The 23140-nt window shown below is 47.1% G+C and overlaps 1 protein-coding gene across 1 annotated transcript in view; it reads right to left on the bottom strand.

Moving 5' to 3' along the window:
* The window catches only part of RRP12 (ribosomal RNA processing 12 homolog), a 521209-nt gene that overhangs the window by 55161 nt on the left and 442908 nt on the right, over positions 1-23140 (bottom strand). Inside the window, exons 30-31 of the mRNA XM_078643584.1 lie at positions 12016-12068; positions 8351-8423 (exon numbers count right to left, since the gene is read on the bottom strand). Of these exons, the coding sequence (XP_078499710.1) occupies positions 8351-8423; positions 12016-12068 (126 nt within the window). The remainder of the gene's footprint in view (positions 1-8350; positions 8424-12015; positions 12069-23140) is intronic.

Here is a 23140-nt window from a genome sequence, read left to right as displayed (position 1 = left end):
AGAATATCCCCAGGCGTCAGACTGGATCCGGAAAATTTTGCACAGCAATACCCCTGCGCGCCGCAGGCGTCGTCCGCAGCTCCGCGTCCGTCGTCGTTAGCGCCGGAATGACGTCGTCGGAGTACTTAGACGCCGCCCATGCGCGCTGATGTCAGTTCTGATACACAGCTTTTCCGCGTCAGATACGCAGAGCCATGATAGAACCAACACTGGTGCCATGAAACTAGGGCCCTGAAAGGGGATGACCTTAACCCTAGATATCAGTTCGCAGAACGGGGAGGATGGGTGGGTCGGTAAGGAATCTATCACTAACTAATGTCTCTTACAGATATATCGTTACACAAGTAGTAACTTGTGCATCTGAAAGAGACACGTTAGTGATAGATTCCTTACCTTAGAATAGATACCCTAGCAATACCAACCCCGGTGGTGGGTCTGCGAACCAATAATCACACCAGAAAGTCCTGGAGGACGGAACGGCCAAAGAAGCCATCCCTCTGGACTTGGCTGTCCAGGCAGTAGTGTCGGGCAAACGTGGGCAGCGAGGCCCACGTAGCTGCCTGGCAAATGTCCTGCAAGGGCACTCCTCGGCCCAGGGCAGTGGTAGTCGCCGTGGCCCGAGTGGAATGAGCCCGCAAGCCAACAGGGGGCTCCTTCTTAGCCAAGGAGTAACATGCCTGGATACACAAGATGATCCACCGCGAGATGGTACTCTTGTGCACCGCTTTCCCCTTCTCAGCGCCCACGTAACCAACAAGGAGTTGGTCGTCCACCCGGAACTGGCGTGTGCGATCCAAGTAGAATGAGAGCGCACGTTTTGGGTCCAGACGGTGGAGCCGCTCTTCCTCTTTAGAGGGGTGCGGTGGCGGAAAGAAGGTTGGCAAAGTGATGGACTGCCCGATGTGGAAGGCTGTGACAACCTTGGGCAGGAAAGATGGCTTAGTACGCAAAACAACCTTGTCCGGATGGACAGAAAGGAAAGGAGGAGTACAAGAAAGAGCCTGGAGCTCACTCACTCTCCTGGCAGAGGTGATGGCAACCAGGAAGGCAGTCTTCAAGGTTAGAAGACGAAGAGGACAATTGTGAAGTGGCTCAAAGGGAGCGCACATTAGAAACGTAAGAACAAGGTTCAAGTCCCACTGAGGCATCACAAACGGAACAGGAGGGAATGTGTGTGTGATGCCCTTCAGAAATCGATTTACAATAGGGGACTTGAACAAAGAAGGTTGATCAGGCAGCCTTAGAAAGGCTGAAAGGGCAGAAAGGTAGCCCTTGACAGTGCCCAGAGCAGAGCCCTGCTGGGCCAGAGAAAGAAGGAAGAGAAGAACCTCAGAAAGAGGGGCAGCAAGAGGATCCACAGCCTTTGCTGTGCACCATGCCACAAATCTGTTCCACCTGCTGGCGTATACTGACTTAGTGGAGGGACGCCTGGCTGCCAGAATGACATTACAGACTTCAGGAGACAAGTCAAATGGCCTCAACTGCCGCCGCTCAATCTCCAAGCATGGAGGTGGAGACTGGACAGGTTCGGGTGGAGGACCGTCCCCTGCTGCTGCGACAGAAGGTCCTCCTGAAGAGGCAGACGAACCGGGGGATCGACTGACATACTGAGTAGCTCTGGATACCAGTACCTTCGTGCCCAGTCCGGAGCCACAAGGATGACTTGGGCCCGGTCGCGCTGGATCTTCTTCAGCACTCTGGGCAGAAGTGGTATAGGCGGAAAGGCGTATAACAGACCGCAACTCCACACGCGACGAAAAGCGTCGCCGAGCGAGTGCCGCCTTGGAAATTCCAACACGCAGAACTGATGACATTGCGCGTTCTCTTCGGTGGCGAATAGATCTAACCAAGGCTCTCCCCATTGCTGAAAGAGGCCTTGCGCCACGTCCGAGTTCAGACGCCATTCGTGATCCATCATCCACCGACGGCTGAGTTCGTCCGCCCTGGCGTTCAGAGAACCTGCCAGGTGTTGAACCACCAGGGTCACGCCCTGCTTTTCCAGCCACTGCCAGAGGCGCAGAGCCTCCTGGCAAAGGGTCCACGACCCCACCCCGCCCTGTTTGTTGCAGTACCACATGGCGGTGGTGTTGTCCGTGAACACCTGCACTACAATCCCCCGGACAGAGGGGATGAATGCCTTCAGTGCTAGACGAATCACCCGCAGCTCCAAAAGGTTGATATGGAGCTGGGACTCCGCCAGAGGCCTCTGATCTCCGCCTCTCCCATATGGCCTCCCCAGCCCTGGAGGGACGCGTCACAACTACGTGCTCCGGCTCGGGAAGGGAGAGGGATCTGCCACTGACCCAATCGCGGTCCGTGAGCCACCACTGCAGCTGTCTCGCAGTGCCCTCCGAGATCAGGACATGGTCGGAAAGGTTGCCCTGATGCTGGGCCCACTGAAACTTCAGGTCCCACTGCAGAGCCTGCATCCGCCACCGGGCGTGATGCACCAGAAGGATGCAGGAGGCCATCAGCCCCAGAAGCCGCAGCGTCAACCTGACCGATACCCGGGATAAAGGCTGAAAGAGTGGAATCATAGCCTGAATATCCCGGACCCGCTGCTCGGGAGGACAAACCCGAAACTGCGCCGAGTCGAGAACCGCTCCGATGAAGAGGAGCTTCTGAGAGGGACACAGGTGTGACTTTGGCACATTGATGGAGAACCCCAGTTGATGCAGGAGATCTGCCGTCGTCTGGAGGTGGCTGACGACTGTCTGGGGCGAGCCCGCCTTCAACAACCAGTTGTCGAGGTAGTGGAAGACAGAAACCCCTACCCTGCGCAGATGAGCTGCGACCACCGCCATCACCTTTGAGAACACCCGTGGGGCGCTGGTAAGGCCGAAGGGGAGCACGGTAAATTGAAAGTGCTCGTGGCCAACCGTGAACCGCAGGTAGCGCCGGTGGGCCGGCAGGACGGTGATGTGGAAATAAGTGTCCTGCAAGTCCAACGCTACCATCCGGTCTTCTGGGTCCAGGGCAGCCAGGACCTGAGCTAGTGTCAGCATTTTGAACTTCTCCTTCCGGAGGAAGCCGTTGACGTTCCGTAGGTCCAAGATAGGGCGTAGGCCCCCTTTGCCCTTCTTGGGTACCAGAAAGTAGTGGGAGTAGCAACCACGCCCTACTTCTGGCCCAGGAACGTGCTCGATGGCCCCCTTGGCCAAGAGGGCCGTAACTTCCTCCTGCAGAAGTCACAAATGATCCCCCGATACTCGGTGGCACTGCGGTGGCATGGCTGGAGGGGTTGCCTCGAAGGGGAGGGAGTAGCCCCTTCGGACAATTTGCAGCACCCACCCGCACCCAATTTGCAGCACCCACCCGTCCGACGTGACATTGCGCCAGTGGAAGAGGTGATGGCGCACCCTGCCACCCACTGGCGTCACATGGGCATGAAAACACGGACTAGGAAGGTTTTGTGGCAGGTGCTGCGGAGGGAGGTGTGGACTGGCCTCGCCGCTGTCCCCGACCGCCGTTACGGCGGTTTCCACGGCCACCACCGCGCTGCTGAACATTCTGCGGTGCGTGGCTGGCAGCTCGTGTGGGGGCGAAAGGCACCCGATTGCTGGCGTGGGGCCGAGAGGCCCAAGGACTTGGCCGTAGCCCTGGAGTCCTTGAAACGCTCAAGCGCATGGTCTGCCTTTGTCGCCAAAGAGGCGACGGCCATCGAACGGCATGTCCAGAAGAGTGGACTGGACATCGGCCGAAAAGTTGGCGGTCCTCAACCAGGCGTGGCGTCGAACCGCCACCGTCGTTGCCATCGCCCTGCCCAGTGAGTCCGTGGTATCCCGCCCACACCGGATGGAATATCGTGCTGCATCTCGACCCACCGCAAGGGCTTGGGCGAGTTTAGCCCGGACCTCCTCCGGGCATTGTGGCAGCACGTCCGCGACCGTATCCCACAGGGTGTGGGTGTAGCGGCCCAAGAGGCATGCGGTATTGACAGACCGCAGTCCCAAACTCAAGGACGAGAACACCACCTTCCCGAACTGTTCATACCTCTTGGATTCCCGATCGGGCGGGGCCGTCGGGAATGCGGTCTGGGAAGTAGAGGCCTAGATGACCAGGCTCTCGGGGGTGGGATGGGTGGACAAAAAGCATGGGTCGCCCGGAGGCCTCATTAAACGGCAGCAGTGGCTCACTGGAGCTTGCCTGCGGTTTAAGGACCTCAGTGAGGAGGTTAGTCCTCACGGCCGCGACGGGGGAGCTCAAGGTTTAAGGCCTTGGCCGCCCTCGTCAACACTACACTGTAAGCAGCCCCCTCCCCCGTAGCCACAGTGAGAGGGGAGACAAATCCAGTGTCTGGCGAAGTGTCAATACCACTGGCCTCCCCAAGCTCATATGTCCAGTCCTCTTGAGACTGGCATTCCTCTGCCAGAGGGTCAGCAGACCCCTCCCAATCACCCTCGTCTCCTGTAGAACAGGTTCAACAGACGGGGCCTCCTCATGGAAATAAAAATCTCCAAAGTCCGTCGGAAGCGGCGCCCAGCGGCGCCGTTCCGGCACCAGAGTAGGACCGAAGGGAACATTGGGGACGGCGTCCATAAGGGGCGTCGGGGGTGACACCCGCGGGGCCGGCGTCGGTGAGGTCGTGAGGTCGACCGGCGACGACCCGATCCGGAAGCGGATCTGGTGAGGTCATGCGGCGCCGGGACCGAAGTCGCCGGCGGCGCCGGGGCCGAAGCACCCGACGGCGTCGAGGCCGAAGCACCCGACGGCGTCGAGGCCGAAGCACCCGACCCGCTAGGGCCTCCAGCCGGGGCCGCTGAGCCCGAAGGTGCCACGGAACCCGGCTGAGGAGGGAGGGACCCTCATGGCCATGAGGTACCACTCGATCTCCTCCGGCGTCGCGCCATGCCCAGGGACCCGAAGGTGTGGGGCAGGCGGCGACGCCTGAGACTCGGGCGGAGCCGCGTGGGTGGAGTCACCCGAACCCCCGGCCGCATCGCGCGAGCCTCGAGGTGGGTCGGAGGAGTGATGACGCCTCTCCGACCTCTAATGCCTCTTACCTGAGGACTTGGATCCCGATGACCGATGTCCACTCCCGGAGCTGCGAGGACTCCGACCCCGCGACCGGTCCCTCGACCTCCCGTGGGACCGGGACATGGAGTGGCGCGGGGCCGACTGCCGGAGCTCGAGCCGCTTGCGGGACCGCTCCCGCCTAGCTTTCGACGTCAGGGCCCGGCAGTTGGGGCAGGTACGGTCGTCGTGGTCGAGGCCTAAACACTTCAGGCACCGGCGATGGGGGTCGGTAACCGACATCAGTCGGTCGCACTTGGAACAGGGTTTGAACCTGGGCATCCCTACCGGCATCGTCGGAGTCGAAGACTCGAGTAGAAAAATGATCAAAAAGATCGAAAAGTTTTGTCAAAAAAGACTAAGGGGTAGAGCTTCTCCGGATCTGCGCTAGCTGGCGCGGAAAAAAAAAGAACTGACATCAGCGCGCATGGGCGGCGTCTAAGTACTCCAATGACGTCATTCCGGCGCTGACGACGCCGACGACGGCCGCGGACGACGCCTGCCGGCGCGCAGGGGTATTGCTGTGCAAAATTTTCCGGATCCAGTCTGACGCCTGGGGATATTCTAAGGTAAGGAATCTATCACTAACGTGTCTCTTTCAGATGGCCTACGCAGGCATGGTGGCCCAAAAATCAGAGGCCGAAGTGTTGGGCTCCAATCCAGGACACAAAACATAGTTGTCATGTGGATCCGTAATGATCATCATCTTGTATCATCTGCCACAAGGCATTAAAAATGAAAGTTTTGAAAGAGATATGACCAAGCTGGTGAAACAGATAAAACATTGAGGGCCCGCTGAGGTGCAGTAAAACTGACGCCATCGCAGATCACAAGAAAAATGTTGGAGAATCTGATACCAAACCCCAACCAGAAAGCACTGAAAATAAACACAACTACTCTCACTTAAAACAAGCAACCCTTCTGCAAAAATTAACCTCTTTCCACAGATATTCTGACTCATACTCTATCAGAAATGCCTGCAAACAGTTTAACTCAGATTTACCAGCCAGGAATTAGGTTTCTGTTCTCCTAGAAGCAAGTACGAGAGAACAGTGGGAGATGTAAACTATCTGTAATGCACAATGTTTACTTTATATATTTCATTAAGTATCAGAGGAGAAGGTGCAATGCAGAGAAAAACCTATAATTACATTCAGAAAAGTTCTGTTATGTATGTTGTGTATAATGTATAGTACACAGTTGCACTTCAACTGGCACCGAATAGTCTGATGAAAACTGATACATCATGAGATGATCAGACATTATATTTAACTTATAAAACAGACACCTACTATTTACACCTCTGCACAATAATTGAGGTACAAAAACAGAACCTCAAAGCATTTCAAGGTAATTTTGGCAACCTAATAAAGGACTAAACATTTTTGCCACAACTGCTTGTTGGAGACTACTATTACTGCAAGGGTCTTGAAGGTCTTTGGAGCCAAACTGAAGACACTTTTAGAAGTAGGAAACTGGTAAAGTTCTCCACAACACCAAGATGATGCTGATGTAGTGAGAGGATCAAAAGGCAAAACTAAATATTCTGCTGTTTCAATCAGATCAGCCAGTTAAAATCCAGGTGAGGCTGGAGATTCACACCAACACAACAATCTTGAACATTTCAGAATAGTCCTAACATAAGTCCAAAATCAGCTGTATTGCCATCATTAACTTAGGGAAAAAAATATCCTATAAACCATTCTCTTTGTTGAATTCGGACAATGGCTCCTAAGAGCTGCGGCATGCACACTCATTCCTGGTCCCTTTCAGGTGATAGAAGAACACAGCTAAAGGGTACAAACTCAGGCAACAGGGAAGGCATACCCACTTTGAAATACTTCCACTAGTCTGAGGTCATCACATGTAACCAAAGCTGTCACTAAATGCATATCAATCTCTTTGTTTGAGCGAGTCTCTCCTTCTGCTTCTCTCAGACTCTCTCCGTACCTTTTCTTAGGCATGCATCTTGAATGTCACCTAAGAGGACTTGCCCTCTGCAACTGTGCCTGTGCTAGTGTTGCGAAAAGGGAGGTACCACTCAGTTGCTTTCCAGACCCAGGGTGCAGGATCCTTCTGCCAGGCACATACAAGACTCCACTATACATGCTGAAATGCCAAATGATGTGTGATGTTTGTTACCAAAAAAGCAACATACGATAAGGCAAAACATCAGTAAAAGTTGAATCATGCATTAAAGAAGACTGCCAATGAGCACTTTGGGCTGTGACGTTGTTTAAAATCTACTAACACTGCTTTAACCTTCATGGTTGGATGGAACGACTGATTTAATGGATGAGCATGCCAAGAATGCACAACATTTATAGACCCATCTGTAAGAAATATGTAGGTTAGACAAGCAGAAGCAATAACGCCCAGTCCCTCTTTCAAAATCCAAGGCATTACGTGGAAAACAAACCGAAATTATCAAACTCTAGAACAGCACCTGAACTTCTTGAAAGTTGGGGAAATACAAACAGTTGGCAGAAAATGGAAACCAGTTTAATACTGTAGATTCTGTTGGTCACCAAGAAGAGAAACCTCGGGTGGGCGAATGATGGAGGTGGCGTAGGTGTGGTGTCTCAAGATATTTTAGACTGGGCCCATGAGACGGATAATTCAGAATAGTGCTGAAGAACAAAATAACAAAAAGTGTATTATTGAATGTGCTTCTTTTTTAGTGAGATTAGATGTAGGTTACTCTACTGTAAAGTAAGTAACCATATTGGTAAGACCTGGAAGGTCTGGAAAGAGCTTTTATTCCACCAGCATTTCCCATGTGGTTTGGAGACCTTGAAGGCAGATTGTGAAAGACCAGGGCTGATACTGCTGCCTCGGCCACTTTCTCCAGTTCCCCAAGTTTATGTGCAGCAGGCACAAAGAGGATTCCAGAGAGAGGATGGTAGAGCAAAAGCGATAAAAGAGTAGAAAGAAAATGTAGGGAGGGAACGGCTGGATGTAAAATGACATGGAGAAAAAGGGATTGCGGCTGGTTTGAGCATTTTTTCCAGGCCTGCTTGTGTTTCCCCAGTCCTGCCCTGAGACCTGGCAGATAAATAAATGTGGCGAAAATGAATTCTATTCTGATTAAGGCAAAACTGACAACCCTCTAAAACGCCTGGACTTCAGACTGCCAAAAACAAAATCATGCGCTCCGCAGGAATAATAAACTGAAAATGGTAAATATATTTTTATTATGGCAGATTAGATCTCGGATTAGGATTACAGAAATTCTAGTTAATGGCAGGCATTAGATTATTTTTTCTTAGCAAAAATAAATGAGTATCATTACTGTTTACAGTTCTGGAGAGATTTTGAAGCATCAAAATAAATGTACCTTTGTATTGCGACAGTGAGTCTATTCGTTCATCATCCTCCTCTTCCTTGAACCTTCTTTTTTGAGATTTTTTCTGCAGCACAAAGAATTGATCATAGAGCAAACATCCATATTTGCACATATTCTTCAGCTTATTCAGTCAAAAAACAGAAAGCATCCCACCTGTATTACTGCATATTAGAGAAGGAGACAGCACCGCATGAGAATGCTGATTCTCCGGGAGAGCAGTACCATCTTGAATTAGACAAGTAAATAGGTCTCAATATATCTAGTGTCGATTTAAATTGCATCAATATGCTGGTACTAAGTGAATAGAAAGCAATCCATCTTAATGTGCATATCTAGAAGACTCCTCATACACATAGATAGCATCCTTCTGTTGCTAAAGAAGAAGTGCCCAGAGCATAATACCAATAAACTAATCTACTGATGGGAGAGCAAGGTATGAACCAGTCTGGAGTAAAACAGCTAGCCTTCCCTTGTCGGATAGAACCAGGTAGGTTTTCACATAATTTAATTACAGTATCTGACTTTCAACGATGAAAGCTACACTAGAACCTGAATAAATGTGGGATTTATTGCTACATTTTCTTGATACAAACAGGCCTCAAACGAAACCTGGGAAAACTGTAGAGAAATGTGAGTCTTTCAGACCACAATCGCTCATAAATTGTGACACCAACATTCTTGAAAACTCATTACGAACCACTTGATTACCCTACTTTCAGATATGATCCGACCCGACCAGGCTTGTTCATTCCAGGTAGGGCAACTGTGCACAATCTGTGCAGTCTACTCACCCTCCCCATTCACTGTTTAGAGCCACATCTGTACGTGGTAGCGGTGTTTCACCACACTTAAATCATTCACTCACTTAAATGGGAGTATTTATTCTCGATCCTCATATTGCTGAACTTTGTTATCTGGATTAGGGTATTGTACTCTAGTCCAGTAATTTCCATTAGAGTTAATAAGATATCTCCTCCAGTAGAGATCTATCATGGAGTGAAGCAGGGTAGTCCCCTATTGGCTAAATTGTTCGCGACAGCCCTCAAACACCTGGCCGCTAAACCTAGACAACAATTCAGATTAAGCACTCAAGTATACAAGATGGAGACTTCTAATCTCCCTCTACGCTTATGATAGGACTCTCTATGTGGGGGAACCTCAAATGAGTCTCAATCCAATAATGTGAGAATTCATGAAGCTCTGCTCACAATGAGCCTTCCACAATTCAGATGTAAAATAGTTACATGTAATTACATCTTTTGTTTCTTCACTGGATCTATTCATACGAAAAACGTTTTGTCACAATTTCTTATTTATTTGAACATCTCCGGATATCATTAGCATAGTAGAGGGTGCTGAATAATTCATCAGAAAATGGGCTAGGGCTTAGGTGCTAAGGCAAATAGATGTTTATTTTGTTGTGTTATGATTTGCTGAAGAAATTATACATTTGCTCACAACACTATGAATCTGCAAAAAGTCTGATTTCCTATGCATGAATGGTGTTTAAAAAACCCTTGATTTAGCAGGTGAGAAAGATTTTTAGGAGCTTTCCTTGATGCTGCTAGGGATGCGGTCAGTTTTTCTAATTTTGCTGTTCACTGAGACGTAGAATATTTTCTGACTTTTGCATAATCTGTACAACCCTGCATCCGAGAGACTTCATGGCATTGCCTCTGTGCCGCTTATTTTGAATTTTTGTAATAAAACTCTTTCATGTTACATTGATCTACAACTTGGTTATTGACTGGGCTCTTTGAATTCAAACACTTTAATGAATTGCATTTTGAATTATTTGGATTCTTTTGGAGGTGCCTTAATGCGGGGACACTTTGCCTCATGAAATTGAGGTTTAGCAGTCTACGATCCAGTAAATAGTGGGAGGACCGAATGAGGTATGTTTTGGGGTGTCTTAATTTTGGGGTACCATTTTGCTCCCACACTCTTACTTCGTAAACATCCCTATTGATCACACTAGGTCTTTGAGGGCAAAAAAGGCATGGGCTGGTAAGCAGCCTAGGCTAAGATGGGTAACACTAACACTGCGATTTAATCAGGGCAAATTTGAAACACCTAATTTCAAACTGCATTACTTAAGTGCGCAAGCCCACTTTTCCTACAGTTTCCACTCAGCACTTTATTTGCTGCACTAAGTGGTCAAATTAGATAATGCAGACCCGTTCCATTAAGTTGTAGGTGGGCACAAAGCTGTCTTGACATTTATTGACAACAGACACTTACTTGCACTACCTGTGCCCGAGACAAAAAAACAAGGGCAGGTAAAAAAAAAAAAAAAAAAAAACTTCTGTGCGCTCAGGCCAGTTTTCTGCATTTTTACCTTCATCCCACTCCTTTCCAGCCACACGTGGCGGTAGAGACCAATCTTGCTGCCCCGGGCCGCTTACTACCGCCCTGTTCGCCCCAGACAAACTCCCTCGCACTGAGATTGACACGGTCGAGACCCTGCGCTGGGCCTTGGAGGGACTCCGCCGCTTCTCCGGTGCTCCTATGCTTTCGGTGAATACGATGCCAATCGCTCACCATCAGGCTTTCCCTCCTCTCCAAACCTCCGGTATGGTTAAATACGCCACTCGTTTAGGGTTGACTACAGTGGCATACCTCTACCAGGGGAACACATTCTTCTCTCTCGCTGAAGATTCCAGTCCAATGAACACCTGCCTCTATTATCAACTCAGGGCGGTTTGCAGGGAGCTACATTGCACGTTCCACCTCCACTCCCCCTCAATGGGCGCTCTTGATTTCCTGTATTCGTCTTCCTCACCTCAAAAGTTAGTGACTAAACTTTTCGCCTTTACACTGGCAGCCTCCTCCATCTCCACTGACACGGCACACAAGGCATGGGGTGAGGACCTTGGTGTGAAAATCTCCCAGGCTGATTGGCTTTACTGTTGCAACCAGATTAAGCGACTGTCCCCAAATTACCGCCTGCGCCTTATTCACTTTAAATATTTGCATAGGCTCTATCGTACTCCCATTCAACTGCGCAAGTTGGGACTCATCCCCAGTGATAGATGCCTGCACTGCTCGGCTCCTACGGCGGACTTCTCCCACTTTGCCTGGCTGTGCCCCAAGGTCTCATCTTACTGGTGTGAGGTCTGTGCCGCTATTTCTGAGATCACTTCATCGCCGGTCCAGCCCGACTACCCGCTCTGCTATCCTAGGCTTGGTTAAATTCTGCCCAGATGCCTCCCACCGCTTGATTGCCATGCTGCTTGTCCTTGCACAGTGTAGGGTCTCCATGTGCTGAGGAAGCAAACCAGCGTCCAAGTTCGCCCACTGGCTCGAGGATGCATCGCGCTGCCAGACTGTCCGAATTATGGGACCTTATGCCAGCTAGATCCAGTCCACTTAACATATAGGGCCCCGTCTCTACTCTCTCCAGCCTGGTTCGTCCCCTCTCCCGCAGTATGAGTGCCTTTCACCAACACTTGCTCGCTGTCCTGGTGCGCCTACATTATATCTGTTATGTTGTTGCTCTACAACGATATGTACTGTTGGGTCAACCTCGTCATAATCTATTGTATTCATGTATATGGTGCTCTGATTTGGTGCAGGTATCTAACCTGGCTATACAATTTTGTCAATAAAGATTTTTGAAAAATTAAAAAAAATAATAATAATAATAAAAAACTTACACTGCGAATGCCTACTTCTTGCATGAGGTCTGCCATCTCGTCATCCACTTCAGCTACGGAAACCACAGAAAAACAAAGTTAGAATGGATACACAGTATTAACCAGATGTCACAAATTATTCAAATGTCCATGTTTTTACAATATGTTGCTATAATGAGCACAGAGTGTACATTGTTATAACGGCACAAGTCTTTCTCAGACGGGGCTTGGGCTTCAATTTTCAACGAGTTTAAAATAATCAAACAAGCACACAAATCATTTATTACTTACTGATGTGTCAAGTTAAATCAAAGAGAAAGAAATGTAAACCTGGTTATACACTGTGTGGCACCTACAAGCCAATCAAAAGAATTCAATTTGACGGTGCAGTAAAGGAACTGTTAACAAGCATTAAAAATGCAATAGGTCTCGCATTTTTTTAAGTTAAAGCCATTTGCTTTGCTATAGAATACCATTAGCAAAGCAAATGGCTTTAACTTAATCAAAGGTGAGACTTATTGCATTTTCAATGCTTGTTGGTTCTGCTATGAAAAACTGTGGTCAGATTGACAGAGAAGTGGAGTTAAAAGAAAAGGAAAAAAAGGCTATGATGCCGCCGGGACTGGCCATGTTATACCTCTTTTTTTCTTATGGCAGATGGGGTGGACAATACAGGAGGGAGGCTGGGACTGAACGCACAACGGGAGGAAGAGTAAAAAGAAAAAGCGCTAGGACGCATCCAGTCCAGAGTGCTGAAGTAATTGGCAGATGAACAGTTGTGGACCGATTACTTGAGGAGGAGTCACCTCCTTTGCAACTAATGACCAGGGCAATTGGAATTATGTGGCATGAGAGGGACAAATCGTGTGGCAGGGTTGAATAAATTATGTGGCAAGAAAAGGCAAATTATGCGACGTAAATCGGCACACTGATAGTGTTACTTCATTATTTTGACATTTTTACACTTGTTATTACCGTCTGGGCGCAGGTTGCACCTCATTTTAACACCCATACATAACAATAAGCAATAGAAATGTAAGAAGTCATCCTTTGTAAAGGACATTCGACTGCACGCCAACACTGGTCACTGCGATTTTAGTAACTTTTGAACCCTTAGCTTAGAAAGAATTGTTTTTGTTAAAATCTGCAGATTATGGAGCAGATTATGTTTCGGTGGCAAATCCATAATAATGTTAAAAAAAAAACGCTGTGGCCACACAATCGCATAATTCAAGTGGCCTTGCTAATAACTGACTTTCTTAGAGTTATACAAGCAGTCTTTGAGAAATATCATGGTTCAAGGGACAAGCACTGTGGGGACTGGCGATTGATTGGCTTTACATTTAGTCTGATGGTTAATAAGTATTTCAGCATGTTTATCTTTGTATACTATCCTCATATTGAAGATTATTTGAGTGATCTCTTCACTGTTTGTTTGATTTTTGTCTTTATCTATTTGAAATAGTGGGTTTGGTTCATAACATGATTATCAGCTAGCAAAATTTCTGTGTGAGTTCAGGGGCGCGGGTGGCCGCTGACACTACATTTTATGTTATTTAGCAATATTTCCTTAGCACAAAATGCATACTCGCATCGATTTTTGATGCAGGGGTGCATTTTTCACTAAGAAAATAGTGCAAAATTCTGGGAGTAAATTGGAGGAAAAACTCATGCTGCTATTCATGTTTTGTTGCAGTTAGCGCCATTTCTTAGCACACAATGCATCCTCGGTCTATTTTGGACGAGAGTGTGCACTTTTCCACAAAGAAAATAGGTCTTAATTCTAAATTACTTTTCCCTCGTAAGTACGCAGAATCCCATCTAATTTTACCGGGATTTTCGCATGATCACATGGCAGCAAATTACGCGTGCTGTGCCCTCCCCCATCTCTAAGGCATCAATAGCACTCAGTGTGCAACCAGTTTAACCTGGGGTACGATGCCCCGATTGCTTACTGCAGCACGGAATGGTCTCTGCGGAAATCTATTCATATTAATGTTTAGGGCTCCCTCTGCAGAGGGGCAGTTTTGTGCACTGCCCTTTCATCATCATGTCTGCGTGCCACATAAACATTTAACGAGGTAGTAAGAGGCTGCCCCATCCTGTGCCTTTGCTCTTCCTTTTCTATCTTCGTGGTCCTTTTGCCTAATTGCAGCTGTGATGCCGGCTGAGGTCTTCCCTGCAGCCCGCGGCTCTGCTGAGTGCTGGCTCTGTACCTGGCGCACCCGGAGCGAGTGTGTCAGCATTCTGGGGGGAATAAACGGAAATCAATCCTGGCAGGTGCAGCACCAGCAGATACGCTGCGCGCGCATGGGGCTAGCAGTGCATTGCGCACAATGGGCAATCCGTAACTTGGTAAGTGGGTCTGCATACATGCCTCGGTGAGCTAGGCACATTATAACAGAGCCCTGATGTTTTTGCGCATCCTCTAAAGTTACCTGAAGTTTGCTAATAAAAGGTTCAGGAAGGCTGAAGACAGTTTGAAAGAATACTGTCCTAGTGGCACACAAACCGTTACCTTGGCATTTTCCCCAAATAAAGATTGCAATGTTGCCGAACAGTAGGGCTGCTTTATGAAGTCCAGTAGGCACGGGCACTGAGTGCCTTTTTGCAGAAATGCATGGTCTGTGCTTAGCGTTTGCTTTTATATGAATCTGAAACTTTCACATGTGGTTCTGTTTATTTTCCGTGCCTACATCAATTTGGGAAGTGTGCATGCTGATGGTTGGACTCCTGACCTACAAGGCTTGGTGTCAGCATTGCTGGCCAGCAAAGGGTTAAAGCGAGTTGTTACAAACAAAGCTTTTCAGGTTCAGTAGGATAGCTAAGTGTGCGGGGCTGAGCTCTGTATGTTTATAGCCGTGCTATTTATAACAAGGAGAGGGCATAGAACATGTAGCAGCGGGAACAGTGCACGTTCCCCAAATTTCACCAGCCTCTCGTGTGTGATATCCGCGCAGTGAAGAAGCAGCGTTTGGGGCAGTGCGACGATGAAGGCTCTGCTGCTGCTGGTCTGGGGCTGCAGGGCTGAACACCACCACACCGAGAGCAACTCTCACGAGCTGGAGAGGATCGTGCACATCCAAGGTAAGCAGCTGCCCCCCAAAAAGTGCTTTGCTGATTTCTTTATGCTCTCTGCTCTCTTGCGCACAGCTCATGTTATGCTGAATCAACTTTTCCCGTGTATTTTTTTCCTTGCACATCACACCACAGCTGTGCCTGATAACAAAACAGTATCGCTTCACCCCCTTAATGCCAGAGAAGCACCGGGGCCACCTGGAAGCATCCTGAGGTCAGCATGCCGGGTGTCTGCTACATTGGCCAACAGGGCGCGCGCAGCCAAGCAAGGGTCGCGTTTCCCAGTTATCTTTAGACTCAAAAAGCACTGCGCACGTCGGGCTCTGCATCACTGCACACGAAGAGGTCGTAGAGTTTACTGCCAGGCCAAGCAGTGAAGGGAAGGGCTGCACGTTTGTCTGCCAAAGTGCTTTTAAGTCTTTAGGGCATGTGTTTGCAATGTCCGGGAAAATTACAAAATGTTTTTTAAATTAAAGTAAAACCTCATGAATGAAACATATTTAGCAATACATATTACAAAACAAATGAAGTGACTAATGTAAAAGGAAAGAAGCGCTTGCCATGACGTAGACCTTTCTCTTTTTCTGCCGTCACACTTGGACTGCCTGGCCTGTTTTCCTTCTGAAGTAAAAGGTTTCTTATCTTTACCGGGCCCCATAAAGATAAGAAACCTTTTACTTGAGAAGGAAACGGCAGAAAAAGAGAAAAGTCTACATCAGACAAAGCTCTTTCCCGATGGCTGGCCACCGTTTAGTATAAACGGTTACGCCGGCAAATGGGAAAGAGGGGCGGGGCTTAAAGCCTGATACTCAAAGCTACCTAAAAACAAAATATCACCAGCGAGACTGCGCATGTGCGCAGCCCACGCCGGCTCGACCTAAAAATAAACTTAGCGGGACTATTTGAATCATCGCCTTGACAAGGGACTGCATCATGACTGACCATCAGTGGTATACCAGAAACACAACCTTAACAAGAGTCAACCTCACTGTGTGCTACCATAAACAATTCAGACATCAGGGGGAACAGAGGGTTGAAGTCAACATGTATATGGCCTTGTATGAAGTGTGGTGGGATGCGAAAGAGGAGACTGGAGTGGCGCACATGACCTTGGGTTGAGGCAAAAGTATTGTATTGTTTTAGGTTGCAGCATTTATTTAGTGCTTACTACCTCTATGTTGGGTGCTAAAGTACCTGTCTACATAAGTAGCATGCTACACTATGTAAGGTGTGTGGTAGGCAATATATTTTTGCTATGATCTTCTGTGGTAAGTGTTTCCATGTCATGCATGATGACCGAGGTGTGGTTATCATGTTATGGGACCAAGCGCGTAGCAGTGTGTTGTATGATGAAGTGTAAGAGACGGACACACAGTTTTATGGTTTTTAGTATGCAGTTAGCTATAAACAACTGTGCAGGCCTCCTTACGGTATTTCATATGATATAGTCTGTTTGAATGGTTACTGCACTGGGTTGTCCACTTTGACATTTTGTGTGCAGTAGTAGTCATGAACTGGAATGACTAAGCAAGAACGAAGCAGAGAGCGCTGTAGTAATGACATTTTTATTATCATCTTCTAGTGTCTATTTGAGATGTAAAGAAGCGGTCAGATTGTAAGATATTTGGGATCTACAGTTATTGGACTAGTTTAAGGTTCTCCAAATTTGTCCAGTAATGTGTGACAGAGCTCTTTAGTTATTCCATGACTGTTCATTTAGTGAAGTTTGTTTTTTGGGATGCACAGAGCTGGTGATGGCCAAGCCCCCAAGCAGATATGTCTCATGTGAATATAATAGGTATAAGTTACAATTTGGTGCTGGCCGCTAAGTATTATGGCTTTAATATTATTGTGGTCCATAACTGTTATATAGGCAAGTACATACCTACATAATGCCACAGCGAACCATATGCTCTTTACCTGTATAATGAAAGCAATATGCTGGTTGAGTTGTTTGAAATTGGTGGGTTGTAAGCGGAGGATTCCACTTGAGAGTGTGACTGTTTTCTGGGCTCTGTTGCCTGAATGCAGTTGGTGAAGTTATCTAATAAATAGCCATGCTTTCCAACTGTCTACGGAAGTGTACATGAGACTAGGTGCTTGTAATTCTGATTGGTAGTGAGTTCCAGGACTTGGCAGCTTGAAATGAGAAAGCAGTGTCTCCTAGGATTTCTTATGATAAGAAGGTATGATAAGTGGTGCAAACCTGGAGCGCAGTGTACTGTTTGGATTGCTTGAATTTGACTTGTAGGTATAGCAGTCCTTTTCCTTAGGAGGCTCGGTAGACAATGCAGAGGGGCGTGGACATTGCCATTCTAGCTATAGGGAGCAAGTGGAGCCATTGCAGGCCTGGAGTTGAGCGTTCTGTTGGAAGGAATGCGGAGAAGAATCTTTGTGGCACCATTTTAATGAGTTGTATTTTGTGTATAACAAACGCATAGAGGTATAGCCTGTTGGCATAGTCAAGGTTGAAGATTACGAGTGTGAAGATGGCTTGCAGTTTATGTTTTTATACAAGGCTTGGGAAGACACAAAATAAGGTTTTAATTGTGTAATATACACTCTTTGTGCCATTGTTAGTATAAAGAATCAAGGATAAGCCTGAATCCATGGTTACTGCTAGGTCTCTCGATGTTGTCAGGAGGGCTTCAAATTCCTTATGCCACATGGCGGTAGACTGTCAATTTTTCCCCAATGTTGGCATGTCATAATCTTTACCTTTGCGGTATTGAGATTTAGATTGTTATTCATCAGCCATGTGTTTATGACACCACGGCAGTCATCAACTGTTGAATTATAGAGGTCTTCTGGGCTATCCACCTTTAACATCATTTGGGCGTCATCTGCATAGTTTTAATGAATTAATCAGATTTGGTGAGGGGGTTAGGTAGATGAATAATAAAGGGGATATGATGGACCCTTGAAAAACGCCATAGTGTTGTGTGTGAGGGGATGATATGAAAGGGGGTAGGTAGACTACACTTTGTCTGCCTGTGAGAGATTAAGCAATCCATTAGAAAGCATTTTCAAAGATTCTGGTGTTATGAAGTCTTTGCTTGACGGTGGACAAAGTCAAATGCAGCTGATAAATCCAAACATAGTAAGGCAGCTACTCCATTTTTGTCCACGGTGAGTTTTAGATCATCCCAGATGGATATGATGGCTGACTCTGTGCCTTTGCTTGGTCTGAAACTGGAATGTTGGTCTGAGAGTAAGCCATAATGTTGCATCAAATTAGAGAGTTGAGTAAAGATTGCACTCTCAAAAATATTTCCTAAGAACGGTCCATTAGATATGGGTCTGTAGTTTGCTGGATCAGATTAGTCAAGGTTTTCCTTTTTGAGGAGAGGTCTTATATAGGATTATTTGAGTTCAGGTGGGAACAAACCTTGCTCTAGGGAGCTGTTGAGCAGGCATCTGGCAACCTCTCCTTCACAGGTTGAGTGAAGGATAACTTTAAAGATTCTTGGCGGTTCTGGATCTGCTTGTGATCCTGAAGGTATGGCTGCAAAGATAATGTTTTGGAAGTCTTTTTGTGCGAGGGTTTTGAAGGTATGCATTGATAAATGGTTAATGGTGTCTCTTTCTGTGGTGGTTAGATCACACATTGTGGTGTTGTATGTGTTCTCCTTTAGGTAATTTTCAATCTCTGTATATTTTTATATCAATTAACTGGAGATTTTGACACAGAAATCTTGTGATTGTGGTGTTTGTGTTTAGGTACTCAGGATTGTGGAAGTCTGTTAGAATGTTAAAGAGATCTTTGGAAGGGCAGTCTGCTTCAGTTATGCATGAGTAGTGGCGTTTTTCTGGTTTGGGTTTTGTAGGCTCTGTTATAGTGCTGTAGAGTGATTTTGTCGGTTTCATCTCCCGATTTTCCCCATCTGTGTTGTAGTATGTTGAGTTGTGTGTTTATTGTTTTGATAATGTCATTAACCAATGTTGTTTAGTTTTTGTGGTTAACTCTGGGTAAGGTTTTTGTTGGTATCTGTTTGTCAAGTGCAGTGAAGATCCAGTTGTAGAAGGTGTCTCTCTTTCTGCCACATGTTTATTGGGGGGTTTTCCAAGGTGGGTGCTGAGTTGCTGTTAATCTTTTTTTCTCCACTGTCAATATGGGCGTTTATTGTTGGTGACTTTTGTTGTCGAAGTGTTCTTGATAGGTGTGTGGATCTTAAAGATGCTGGGCATCGGTAGGTCAAACTTGTGGGGGAGTGGTGCGTGACTTGTACTAGGGATGCAATATGACATCTAGAGAGTGACCTGCAAAGTGAGTTGGGCCAGAAAAAACATTGTGGTAGGTTGAAGGCTTAAAGGTTGGTTATGATAACTGTGGTTTTTGTTACATTCTTTTTGTTAAACCATATGTTGAAGTCTCCTATAATGTATAGGTGTGGGCAGTTCAGATGGGTGTTGGTTACTGTATCAAGTACAATATCTTTAAAGTTGGCATTGCTGCGTGGTGGTGAATATACTAAGAGGAAGAAACAGGTCATGGCTGAAGTTCGGTGCCATCCTATAATCAAGGATTCACAGCCACCCATGGAGAGATTTTCAATGATTGTTAATTGTGTTTTTTATGGATGCTAACTAGGCCTCCACCAATTTTTCCAATGCAATTTGTTAATGATGTGAAAATCAGGAGGGATGGATTTGTGGCAGAGGGTGCAGAATTTAGTTTGAGCCAGGCTTCTGTAATGAAGGCAAGTTCCAATGTTTTTTTCTGAGTAGGTCAAAAACGTTAGAGATTTTTGTTAATGGATATTGTTTTTTTAGTAGTGGGTATTTTAGCTGGGTTTCTTTCTTCATGTCCTAAAATAAAGCTGGAAGTGGATAGGGTATTTTGATGTTGCTGGGGTTGGAGGTAAATTGTTTTTTTGGGGGGGGGGGTTCTCTTTTTAAAAAAATAGATATATACATAGTACAGGTTTGTTAAACGGGTTTTCTGCAGTAAGTAAATACAGAGTATAAAATTGGAGAGTACATTTACGCGGCAGGTAAATACAGAGTATAAAAGCCAAAAAGTACATTGCACGGTTCCCCTTTTGCTGGTTATGCTTGCATAGAGGTATGTCTGAGATAGGAAAGAAGAGAAAGGGAAAGAGATCGGGATAGGTGAAGGTTAAAGGTAAGACAGACTTTTGTTGCTTTTGTGGTGGAAGGGAGTTTGTTTGGTTAGAGAAATTTATACTGTAAGATGTGTGTAGGCTTTTTGTGGTGGATGGTGATATAACTTCTGTGTTGAATGGTGAATTGTATAGTGTGTGGGGGTTGTTGGGAAGGTTGGTCAGGGAACCTTGTGATAATATGTTTGCGCCTTTCCTTGATTTTTAGTTTCCTTCTGGCAAGTGAAATTGTGCATGTATGTTTTTTGGGTTGTGGTTAATGAATTGTACTGATTATGTTTGGGAAAGTTAGAAGGTTAGTAGAGCGATTTTTTAGCAGTTACATGTGTTTAGAGTTTGTATATGTGGGTGTGTTGAAAAATAGGTTGGGTTTTTGGTATTATTGGTGGTTAAGGATGTTGTAGGTAGTGGATGCTTACCAGAAATTCTTATGGCTGAGACAGCAGAGATACCCCTTCTACAGAACTGCAGTTACAGGTAAGAAACTACTCCTTCTGTAGTAGGAGTTCTCTGTGTATAGTCATAATCTGTGAATAGAATGGCAAACCCATCCCAACAACCAAATCCAGCGGTGGAAGAAAACTAAAGAAAAAAACCTTACTGAGCAAATAAATTCTTCAGCGAAGCATGCCCAACTTGCGCATCTGTCCTGGCATCAGAATCCAGGCAGTAATGTCTAGCAATAGTGTGGACAGACTTCCACGTAGCCGCCCTACAGATGTCTGCAATGGGAACGTTATGTAGCAAAGCCGCTGTAGCCGCTTTGCCTCTAGTTGAATGAGTCTTAGGCTTACCCCCTAGAGTCTTGTGAGCCTTCTGGCAACATAGTTGTATACAAGACACAATCCACCTAGATATGGACTGTTTGGTGGTGGCAAGGCCAGTCCTGACTGAACCGTAATTCACAAACAACTGATCTGACCTACAAATGACCTTGGTCTTATCTAATTAGAATTTCAACACCCGCCTCACATCAAGTGAATGACCTCTCCGCCGGAGAGGAGGGATGTTGAAAAAATGTCAGTAATGTGATCGTCTGGTTGACATGGAAATCAGATATCACCTTAGGGAGAAATTTAGGGTGAGTCCTCATGACAACCTTGGAAGCATGAAACACTGTATAGGGCTCTTGACAACACAAAGCCTGAATCTCACTCACCCTGTGAGCTGAAGTTATAGCCACAAGGAAAGCAGCCTTCCAGGACAAATGCTGTAGGGAAGCCTAATGAATAGGCTCAAAAGGCTCCTTCATCAACCTGGACAGCACCACATTCAGCTCCCATGAAGGCGAAGGACGCCTAATGGGGGGAAACACCTTCTTCAAACCCTCCAAAAAATCTTTAATTACAGGTATCTGGAAAAAGGATGTTTGTAAAGGACATTTCCTATACGCAGTTAATGCTGCGAGGTGAACCTTAATAGAATGGAAATTAAGGCCAGAGGGAGCTAAATGCAAGAGTTGTGGAAGGATGACATCTTCCTTGGAGGAGGTAGGATCAGCGTTCTTGGATGTGCACCAGATGCAGAACCTTTTCCACTTGTAGGCATAGGAAGTCCTGGTGGATGGCCTTTTAGCCTCCTTAAGTATGTCCATGCAGTTGTCAGGCAAGTTCAAGTGTCCATACTGTACTATCTCAGAAGCCATGCAGCCAAACTCAACGATGAGGTTGGGGTGAACCATCTGCCCCCCGAACTTCGTTAGAAGGTCCGGCCGACATGGAAGCCGCAGATGGGGTTGGAGAGACCGGTGAAGCAGGTCTGTGAAACACCACTGTCGAGGCCACTCCAGAGCAATGAGGATCATTTGCGCTCTGGATTGAGACAGCTTGATGAGCACTGCCAGAATCAGGGGAATGGGTGGAAAAGCGTACAGAAAGCTGTTCGACCAGCTGATCCATAGCACATTCCCCAGAGTCCCCGGTTGGTAAAACCTGGAGGCGAAGTCTCGGCATTTGCTGTTTTCGGCGGTGGCGAACAGATCTACGTCTGGAGTGCCCCATTTTTCGAATATGTTTCCTAGCACCACGTTGTTTAAGACCCACTCGTGGTTCTCCTGAACGAGCCTGCTGAGGGCGTCCGCCTGAGCATTCTGCACACCTGATAGATGGGTAGCCGTTATCGTCAGTCCTCTGGCTAGCAGCCAGTGCCAGATTGCCTGCGCTTCCTGAGACACGATCTCGAGCCTCCCTGCTTGTTGAGGTAATACATCGTGGTCGTATTGTCCGTCTGTACAAGCAGGGAGTTGGTCCGGAAGGACGGATGAAAGGCATTCAGTGCCAAGTGAACAGCTCTGAGTTCCCGAAAATTGATATGGTACTTGGACTCCGCCTGGGACCACGTCCCCTGAATTTGCAGATGGTCCGAATGCGCTCCCCAGCCCTGGAGAGACGCATCTGTCACAATGGTCTGTATTGGAATGTCCTTGTGGAATGGAACCCCCTTGAGGAGATTCTCTGCTGAACACCACCACTTCAGGGACTGCCGAGCATGCTGCGACTGCCTGATCCTGTCCGCCCAGTTCCCTTGTTTCTGGTCCCATTGATCCTCCAGACATTCCTGTAGAGGTCTCATATGGAGGCAGGCATGCGGCGTGAGGAATATGCAAGAAGTCATCGACCCCAAGAGAGACGACACTGTCCTCACCGTCGTTGATGGAATGGACACGAGTGTCTGAGCCTTCCGACGGATCGATAAGCGTGGCTCCTCCAAAGGACACACCTTGCCCTGAGAGTATCGATGGAGGCTCCCTAGTACTGCAGACACTGAACAGGGGTTGGAACAGACTTGGACATGTTGATGTGTAGACCCAGTTGACTCAACAGAACAGCCGTCCTGTTGAAATGCAATTGCGCTTCCTGGAAAGTGCAGGCTTTGATCAACCAGTCGTCCAGGTACGGGTAGACACACAGATACCAACATGCAAATATAAACAAGTAAACCATAAG

The sequence above is a fragment of the Lissotriton helveticus genome, chromosome 5_1, assembly GCF_964261635.1.
Source record: "Lissotriton helveticus chromosome 5_1, aLisHel1.1, whole genome shotgun sequence".
In the NCBI taxonomy this organism is placed as follows: Eukaryota; Metazoa; Chordata; class Amphibia; order Caudata; family Salamandridae; genus Lissotriton; species Lissotriton helveticus.
This window is presented reverse-complemented; position numbering and strand designations above follow the sequence as displayed.